The sequence below is a fragment of the Myotis brandtii genome, unplaced genomic scaffold (genome assembly GCF_000412655.1).
Source record: "Myotis brandtii unplaced genomic scaffold, ASM41265v1 scaffold69, whole genome shotgun sequence".
Taxonomy (NCBI): domain Eukaryota; kingdom Metazoa; phylum Chordata; class Mammalia; order Chiroptera; family Vespertilionidae; genus Myotis; species Myotis brandtii.
The window spans coordinates 185,457-195,214 of NW_005370700.1; the positions used below are offsets into that span (position 1 = coordinate 185,457).

Sequence of the window (9,758 nt, forward strand, 5' to 3'; positions counted from 1 at the left end):
TGGCTTATTTTTAGGTACCGTCTAAGAATTAGCTGGCTTGCTTGGGGGTTTAGTTTCCCATGAAGCATGACCCAAAAGTTGAAGTCTTACTCTTGTTCTTATGGAAAAATCTTTGAAATGATCAGGTCGAACAGTTCTTTGCTGTGCGGTAATTTCACACAGCTAGCTTACTTATTACAGTCTAGAAAAGACAGCAATAATAACAACAGCTAATATCAACATGGCACTTTACAGCATATACATTTTCTTCATAACTTCCGTTCATTCATTGAATAACAAATAGGAAATTTTACTTAAAAGTGTTCTTGTCATTGTATCTTTCATAGGAATAGCACAATACACCATTCTGCAAATGAATGTAGGCAAGTGTTTATTTTGAAACTGCTTATGCTTTGCACTGTGCTAGGAATGAGGGAGGTAAATTGGAGTGGATACTGGTCCTCAAGGGACTTACAGTCTGGCAGGGGGACTAAGACATGTACATAAGTAACTGTGCACAAGATAGAAGTGACGGGTAAAGGATGGGACTGAGTGACAGGAAGAGCTGATTGGAGGAAGTGAAATTGGAGCTGGCCCCTGCAGGGTAGGCAGGATTAAACTTATTCTAATATCTCCCTGTATACCACATTAAGAGTAAAAACACTTTCAGAGTGCATGACTAAATTCCCTTGTGATGAAGTATTTACAACTTTAACTTTAACGTCACATGCTCTTCGAACTTGAGAGAAAGCACCTGTAACTGACCATGTCTGAAAACGGGTTCAGGTAGGAATATTCCTACCCTGTCTAGATTGGTGCCAGTGAGAGCTTTATATGTATTGCACATGCGCGAGTCAACGTTTATTTTTAAATTGCCACTGCACGTCATATATACCGGCTGGTCGGTCGGAGAGTTGTTCAGTCAGAGGGACATACGGTTGGAGGGACATACTGTTGGTCACTTAGCCTTTTATATATATAGATTAGTTTCAGCTATATAGCATAGTGGTTAGATATTTATATAATTTACCAAGTGATGCCCCAATAATTCTAGTACCCACTAGCACCATACATAGTTATTGCAATATTATTGACTGTATTCCCTATTCTGTACTTTACATTCCTGTGACTATTTTGTAACTACCAATCTGTATTTCGCAATTCCTAAACTTTTTTCACCCAGTCCCCCAACCCTCCTCCCAGCTGACAACCCTGAGTTTGTTCTCTACATCTTCCAGTGTGTTTCTGTTTTGTTCATTTATATTATTTTATTTTTATATAATGTTCTTTCGCATGGTATTTGTCTTTCTCTGTCTAACTTATTTCACTTAACGTAATACCCCTACGCCCATCCATGCTGTCACAAATGGGAAGATGTCATTCTTTTTCATGGCTGAGTAATATTTCATTGTATACATGTACCACATCTTTATCCACTCATCTATTGATGGGCACATAGGGCTAATGTATTATTTATTAGCTAGATTTACAGGACACTTTCCCTCCAGTGAACTCAGGAAAAGGTATGGGTGTGCAGTGTATATATAGTTCAGTGCTGGGGACAATGACAGCAGGCCCTGCTGATGGCACAATCTTCCATGTTTGCACTCATAAAGTCCGGGATGAAGAAGCAACAGTAGCTAAAAATTTAGTTCTTCTATTGGTTTTTAGAACCCATCGTAATTATTTTAGATGAGCTTTCAACAGAAGGGAAATGCCAAGTGCTAAGAAGACTTTTTTTACTTTTAGGTCACAGGAGGCTCCAGTGGCATTGGAAAGTGCATTGCTATCGAGTGCTACAAACAAGGCGCATTCATAACTCTGGTTGCACGAAATGAGGTAAGTCTTCTAGGTACGTTATTAGTAACTCATTCAACTTTAAATTAATCAAAGAGGTTGTACCAAACGTCCTGGTGCCGACACCTGTGCTGGAAATCTCCAGTTTGAGGTACGCTTCCTGAACCACGGTTATTTCTCATATTCAGGGCAGTTTCTTGGTCAAAGTCAGACCAGCTCCACAAATACATATTTAGTGCCATCAACGATTAGGCACCATGGACGCTGCTGATTTTGGGGTGGGAGAGGCCAAGAGGAAGCTAGGCAGTACACCTGGCCACAGGAAGCCTGGAGGGCCCTCCGCTCACTGGGGGTGCCGGCAGGAGCATTGTTGGCACTGATAGGATATGTAGATGTTTCTCATTTGCTTATGACATGATACACATCTCTAGTGAAACCAGACCGCACTGAGGAATCTCACTCCTCCCCAGCAATTGAGCAAAACACCTGTTATTCTGTGTTCAGTTGATACAAGGTCTGTTGTTCTTGCCAAAGTTGCTTCCATGCCCTGTGAAGCAGTGCCACTCTGTTCACACAAAGAGTGGGGGAGTCCCCCTTTCTCCGTGGGGTGGGGGAAGTGACCAGGGTTGTATTGTCCACTGCCATTGTTCTGTGCCCGGCATAGTTGGCTCACAGCGTATGCTCAGACATTGTTGTTGAGTGAAGACGGGAAGGGGATGATAGAGGGGATGGGAACGTCAGCGTGGCATCGGTGCCTGGGCACTGGAATGCCCCTACGCAAAGGGAGAGCAGGAGTACCGTGACTGCTCAGATAGGGGGTGCACAGGTGAGCAGGCCTCAGTGGGAGTAGCCGGCCATAGGGGCCTCTGGGGGAAACGTTTAAACAGTGATACAGAATTAGGCTTGGACATCCACTGTTTCTTTTTAAAATCAAGAAAGGCAGGATATACATAAAAGGTATACTGCTGACTTCTCTAACAGTGAATTTGCTTTGACATTCATGCACCTTACAGGAATGGAAACACGACTTTAATAAAAAGGCATTTTGTGAGGTTTAAACATTGCCTGTATTTGACTCCAGGCAGATGGAAAGGGGGGCAGGGAGGCCTGCATTTTGGGTGCTCAGAAGCTCATTGTGTGGTCCTTGTGTGCCTGCAGGTGAACGAGGAGCAGACGGGCTTTCTGGCCTCCAGAAGTCTTTTATTTTCTGATGTAATATTTTATTCTGATTTTCGCAAAGTTGAGTTGTGCATATATTGATTCACAGAACAGTATTATTTTATTATAGACACATTCATGTTTAGAAAACAGGTGTGTCTTTCCAAAGGATTGCCTTCCCTTTTGTGCTTTTCTGCTGTCACGACGTATTTAACCCCTAGAGTGCCGGGGAGCGCGATCGCGCTCCTCCTGTCTTTCGCCAAAAGTGCTGGGAGCGCTATCAAAGCTTCAAAATGGCATCCAGTTCTAAGTCTGCTTTTATTAGTGATGATGATATTGCTAAATATGTCAATGTAGTAAAGGTTTCCTTAAGTTTTTGAATATGTAACTTCATTTACTTGCGATTCATAATTTTTTTCCTAAACTGCTGTAAAATCAGCAAAAATGCCTTGGCAATTTTAGCATAGTTCCTAGGGTATTGGTTGGCACTCAAAGGGTTAAAGTGCATCCTTTAGAGCAAAGGAAGACACTGTAGACCGGTATTTGTCTTCTTGAAAATGCGTGAAACAAGCAAGATGAGATATTGGAAGAATTACTGTTCCATGGACAGCTTTGCTGGTCTAAAGAGTAATTGTGAGAGTAGCCAAGCATGGATTTACCTGGCCCATCTAAAAAGTGATTTTTCTATATTTGCTTTTATAGAATGAGATATTGGAAGAACTACTGTTCCATGGACACTTTGCTGGTCTAAAGAGTAACTGTGAGAGTAGCCAGGCATGGATTTACCTGGTCCATCTAAAAAGTGATTTTTCTATATTTGCTTTTATAGCAGAGGAGGGAAATGTTGGGTGATCTCTCGACATGGAATCACATGTACCCTAATTGCATATCCACATGGTTGTTCTTGTTTATATCAAATGTCAGATCAAAACATTGATTAGAACTGATAGGGTGCCCATCAACAATTAATACTGTCTGTTGGGATTTTTGGAGTTCATTTAGTTTTCTATTATCGTTCTATACAATGAATTTAAAAACTTGCTATTGCTTAGCCATAGCTTAGCGTATGCTACAGCTTCTTTTTTTTCGTTGATGGTGGCCCATCCCTGCGCAACATAGGTGTTGTCTTCGTGTTTTCTAGAATTTAATGAGTACTTACACAAATAATTACTTTTTCTCTCCTTTTAAACAAACAAGCAGATGAGTAGACAATCGCCAGAACTAATAGTTCTTTTTTGCTTTTAGGAGAGGCTGCTGCAGGCAAAGAAAGAAATTGAGAAGCACTGTATTAATGACAAACAGGTAAAACTACTGTCTGCCTGATGCCTTTCCTGTACGAATCAACACAGGTGCATAAAGGGAAAAAAGGGACTCTTCAGTTCTTAATAGTTTACTGGAAGATGTGAGAGTTTTCTACTTAAAATACATACTAGACTGTTGTGAAAAAGGTGAAACTGCTTGAATTGTCTGGAATTCCAGATTATGACAAAAACATATAGACTCTAACACATATACACACACACACACAAACCATCAAAATAACAAAATACTTTGCTGGAAAATTATTTTATTTCAATTATTTATTTAAGTCAACTTGATACCAACACTTAAGGGGAAGGGGGCATTTAAAAATATTTCTGGGTTATGGAATTGTTTGATAGATAAAATGGAGTCTATCTATATATACTAGTATGTATAACTTTTATTAACATTTAAAAAAATGTCACTTGTCTGTGGTATAGGTTTTATTTACTAGTATAGTAAATGATCCAATCCTGCATAAAAAGGCATGTTTAAAAATTAATTCCATGATTCCTACTCCCTTTTTAAACAATTGTTTTCTTTGTGATGATAAGGGATAAAGTCCAGGGCAATCCCTTGAGTCTGGAATATGCCAGGGCACATTTTCAAAGGGGGTGTTTCCTTTCCTTAGGAATTTATATCATTTGGATGGGGTTCCTTGCATTAAGTAAAACTTTCTGCCTGAAAACCCTACAGCCATTGGTCTCTTTTTATTCATCTCTTTGACCTCCCATGTCACAGCTTCATTTCTCACACATGGTTTCTTAGAGCTGGGAGGGATCTTGGTCATCGGGTGTCTGACACCCTTATTGCACAGGTGAGGTCACTGCAGCCTTCCCAGGTTCTGCTCGGAAGTTGATAAAGGGACAGGATTGGAACTCAGCCTTCCCCAGTGCATGCACGTTCTTTCTACCGCCTCGTACCCACACTACGCGTGGGTGCATATCATTGATGTGCTTACATGCCCACCCACACACATACTCTGTCTGCACCTCAGCATGATGGCCAGTGTCAACACGGGAGAATTCATGGAAAGACTGAGAAACCAAGGACACCTTCCTGCTTCTCTCTGCTACCTCCCTGGGAACATGGAAGTTCCTATGTCAGTGACCTAAGCTCTGCTTTGGAAACATTACCCACAAAGGAAAATTAAACAAAAGCTCATTGTTTGTCCCTATTAGTGTTCTTCATTTCTGTCTCATACATTTCTATTAAAGTAAGCACGGAATATATGCTTTCTCCCCCTTTTCTCCCTCACTCTGTTCCTTTTCAAAGACTAAATGGACTTGTTTTCCAAAGTAAAGCACAGGCCGAGGCTTCCCGCCATCCCTCTGGGCTGCGCACCCCCAGGCATGGCTGTTTATACCTGGTGGGCCCCGGGGCTGGGCTCAGTGGCCCCCTTGCTGAGAGAATCAGTTGAGTGGCCAGTCATCCCAGAGGCAGGGATCTCAAGCAAACCTCAGAAGGAACCAGATGTGACTTGGCTCCCTGCTCAGCTCCTGCAGGCCCAGATTGACCCTTGGTCTCCACGATAATGTCCTGTGGCTCGACCTCCGAGCAGGAGCCCAGGCTGAGGTGGCTTCTGCTAGTAGATATTGTTTACTTATCTCTGTATTCCACCGGCTGGTATTCAATCCCAACAGGGCAGTCACAGCTCTGATATTGCTCCAAGGGAAGTCATTCTTTAAACCTATTTGTTAGATTTATTATTATTCTTTTTAGCAACTTAAGATATTAACAACCTGAGATGTGACTTGTGTATTCTTTAATGTATGTAGTCTTTTTAATAACAACTTGAGGTAGAATTTATGTGCAATAAACCACACCCATTTAAAGGTGTACATACATGTGAAACTACCACCGAGATGCAGAGACAGAACATTTCCAGCACCCCCCAGAGTTGGCCCTCGCCCCTGCCTCCCCTCCTGACTGCAGGTGGTCAATGACCTGTTTCTGTTATTGTAGATGAGTAGTGGCATTTCAAGAGGAGCATTTTTTTTTCTATTTCCAGCTGCATTGAGGTATAATTGACAAATAAAAATTGTGTGTATTTAAAGTGTACAACATGATGATTTAACATACGTTTACATTGTGAAATGATTACCACGATCAATTAACGCATCCATGATTTCACATAGTTATTTTGTGTGTGTGGTGAGAACATTTAAGATCTATTTTTTTAGCAAATGTCAAGTATACAGTAGGTCAGTATTAATGACAGCCTTTACGTTCTACGTTAGATCCACAGAACTTACTCATTTTATAGCTGAAAGTTTGTACCCTTTGACCAACATTTGCATTTGTTTAAAACAGTTGTCTACAAAAACTGCTAAGAAAATTAGACTCTGCTAATTGCATTGTCAACAGATTTTGAGTTTGCTCGAAACAATTTTCTATAAAAACTGCCAAGAAAATTAGACTCTGCTAATTGCATTGCCAACAGATTTCAAACAGTGCAATTGGTATATCCAAAATTGGACTCCTTATCTTGTGGAAAGAATTGCCTTTAATTAAAAAAAAAAAAACAAAAATTAAAAAACCCCCTCCAAAACTTTTAAAAATAGTTTCAGATACCTGCATAGCTTTAGTCATTACTTTCTCTTTCTAACAGGTGGTGCTTTGTATATCAGTTGATGTATCCCAAGACTATAGCCAAGTGGAGAATGTCATAAAACAAGTAAGAGGCTGAGCTAATTGGAATTAATTCATATGCCTTTTGTTTGGTTCTTACCATTTTGCTGGGTGGTTTGGAATTGGTAAACCTTCCTAAGAGGTCTAATAGTTTTATAGATTTTACTTATTGGCATTGATTTGCTCCTGAGTGACTCTTCTTTTGTCTTCCTAATGTCTTCTCTGATGCATTTTTCCAGGCACAGGAGAAATTGGGCCCAGTGGACATGCTTGTAAACTGTGCAGGAATGTCAATTTCAGGAAAATTTGAAGATCTTGAAGTTAGTACTTTCGAAGTAAGTAAAAATTTGTTTTTTGATCATGGAGATAGCCCGTACACTAAAAGCAGAGCAAGGCTGCCCTGGCTGCCCATGAAGTGGGTGGAGCTCCCAGAGCTGTGAGGACTGAGTAACCTAATCTGTGCGTGGCGCTTAGCCCATGGTGGCTGCTTACAAATACTAATGTCCTTTCCCAGGTATTCATTCATTCAACCCAAAATACTCTAGTGAAAGCCTCTCATGCATCCAGCATTGTTCTGGGTCCTGGGGGATGCGTGCTGAGCAAGAAGATAAAGTCTGGGTGAGGTAGCAAGACCCCACAGGAGCAAGCAGATAGCAGTGTGATTTCAGACTGGGGTATGTGCTGTGGGGAAAGGAATGGGCTGAGGGGCTCTGTGAGGTGGTGTGGATGGAGACCCAGCCTGGGGGCTGGGGTCGGAGACCTGGGGAACGGGGACAGAGGGACCAGGAAAAAGCCAGTAGCTGCCAGGGCCCCAGGTGGGAGGAGCTTGGCAAACCCAAGGATGGACTGGCAGGCCTGTGTGGCTGGAGCATCCCCAGAGATGGGCAGAGTGGGGCATGGGCCAGGTCTGCTGGGGCCTTGAGGGTTTTAGTCTCAGATGTCTCAAGAGTTTTAAGTTAGGCTAAGCAGTGGTGGGATCTGCATTTTTAAAGGATCCCCCACTGTACAGGGCAACTTTTAGGAGCTTTTGGGGTCACTAAGTGAAGAAATAGTGATGTTGGGAAGTGGATGGAGGTAGAGTACTGGGCAACCACGGAGTGTGGGCTAGCAGGAGGCGGCAACAATTCAGCACAAAGATTCAAGCAGCTGTTAGGGGATGTTGGATGTGAGAACTGGCCTTCTAAAAAGGAAGGACTATCAACCCAAAACCTGGGGCCTCTATTCCAGTGATTGGGCCTCAGACCAGGAGGCCCTCTCTGTCCTTAGTCTCCCTACAAAAAGTCCCTTCCTCCCCTGCCTGCCCTGAATGGAGGCAGCAGGGGACTGTCACCTTCCAAGGCTACTCTGCCCCTCCCATCTGGGGCTCAGTGACTTGCCTTGTTCTGATCAAAGTAGGGGCTTATCATCAATGAGCCTGGTGAGAACACACACCACCACTTTTGATGCATTTTCTGAAGCTAAGAGTTCATTTTTATTCAAAATAAATTCTATCTCAGTTACTTCTTTTGTTTGGCTTCTTGTTGTTAGTTTAATTTTACTGATGTTCACACGCACATACGATGCCTGTGCACACTACTGCACGTGTCGTCACAACTCATTGCCGGGGAGAGTGCGCACGCCCTTTGTGACTGCAGGCAGCGGCTGCCTGGAGACCTGTCCCTGGTGTCCTCTGAACTCTGCCCCGGGTGCCTTTTGCCCTTGCTGATTTTGCTTTGTGCCTGTCACTGTAATAAATCTTAGTTACGAGCACAACTCTGTGCAGAGTCACGCGAGGTCTTCCCGTGATTCATAAAACTGGAGGTGGACCTGGGGACCTCCAGCTTACTTCTCTTCATTTCCCTTTTTAATGCCTCCCTTCGTGGTTTTTGGAGCTGTGTCTTGTTTTCTCTACCTGTGGATATTAATGAGAGTTATTTCACAGTTCTGATTAGGATTACATTGACCCCATAGATCCACTTGGGGAGAATTGACATCTTAATAATATTGTCTTTAACCCATGGACATAGTCTATAGGTTTTCTTTAATTTCTTTCAGCAAGGTTTTGTAGTTTTCAGTGTTTGGGTCTTACACATCACTTTTCAGTATTTCATATTTTTTGATGTAGTATAAATAGTATTCTTTAAAATTTCAGTTTCTGAGTGTTTATTGCTAATGTAGAAAAAGACCGTTGATTTTTTTGGATATTGATCTTACAATCTTGCTGAACTCAGTTAGGAATTCTAGTACTCATTGGATTTTCTACATCAAAGATCATATCATCTGCAACAGTTTTACTTCTAACATTGCCTTCTGGACACCCTTATTGCACTGGTTGGAACTTGTAGCACAGTGGTGAGAGCAGACATTCTTGTCTTGTCCTCAGTCTTAGGAGAAGACATTCAGTCTTGACCATTTAAGTATGATGTTAGCTATAGTTTTGTTTTTGTGTTTTTGGTAGATGTGCTTTATCAAGTTGAGGACATTTTCTTCTATTCCTAGTTTGCCAAGAGTTTTTATAAGGACTGGATGTTGAATGCTTTTTCTGGATCTATTGGGATGATCATAGAGTTCTTCTTTTTCATTTTGTTAATATGGTGAATTACATTGATTAATTTTCACATGTTAAACCAACCTGGCATTCCTGGGATAAATCCCTCTTGGTTATGATGTCTTATCATTTCTAAGTTCTTGAATATTTTTCTTTTCTTGTAATGTTATTTTCTAGTTTTGGAATAAGGGTAATGTTGGCCTTTGAGTAGGGAGTGTTTTCTTCGGTTTTCTGGAAGAATTTGTATAAAGTTGATATCATTCTTCCTTAAGTGTTTGTGAACCAGTGAAGCCTGAGGTTTTCTTTGTGGGAAGGTTTATTACTTTAATATATATATATACTAGAGGCCCGGTGCACAAAAATT

The 9,758-nt window shown here is 41.6% G+C and overlaps 1 protein-coding gene across 1 annotated transcript in view; it reads left to right on the plus strand.

Annotated features, from left to right (window-relative positions):
• The first annotated feature begins 1,543 nt into the window (after nt 1-1,543).
• The window catches only part of KDSR (3-ketodihydrosphingosine reductase), a 26,653-nt gene continuing 18,438 nt past the window's right edge, over nt 1,544-9,758 (plus strand). Inside the window, exons 1-5 of the mRNA XM_014529637.1 lie at nt 1,544-1,615; nt 1,729-1,818; nt 4,180-4,236; nt 6,848-6,913; nt 7,107-7,202. Coding sequence (XP_014385123.1) covers nt 1,544-1,615; nt 1,729-1,818; nt 4,180-4,236; nt 6,848-6,913; nt 7,107-7,202 — 381 coding nt within the window. The remainder of the gene's footprint in view (nt 1,616-1,728; nt 1,819-4,179; nt 4,237-6,847; nt 6,914-7,106; nt 7,203-9,758) is intronic.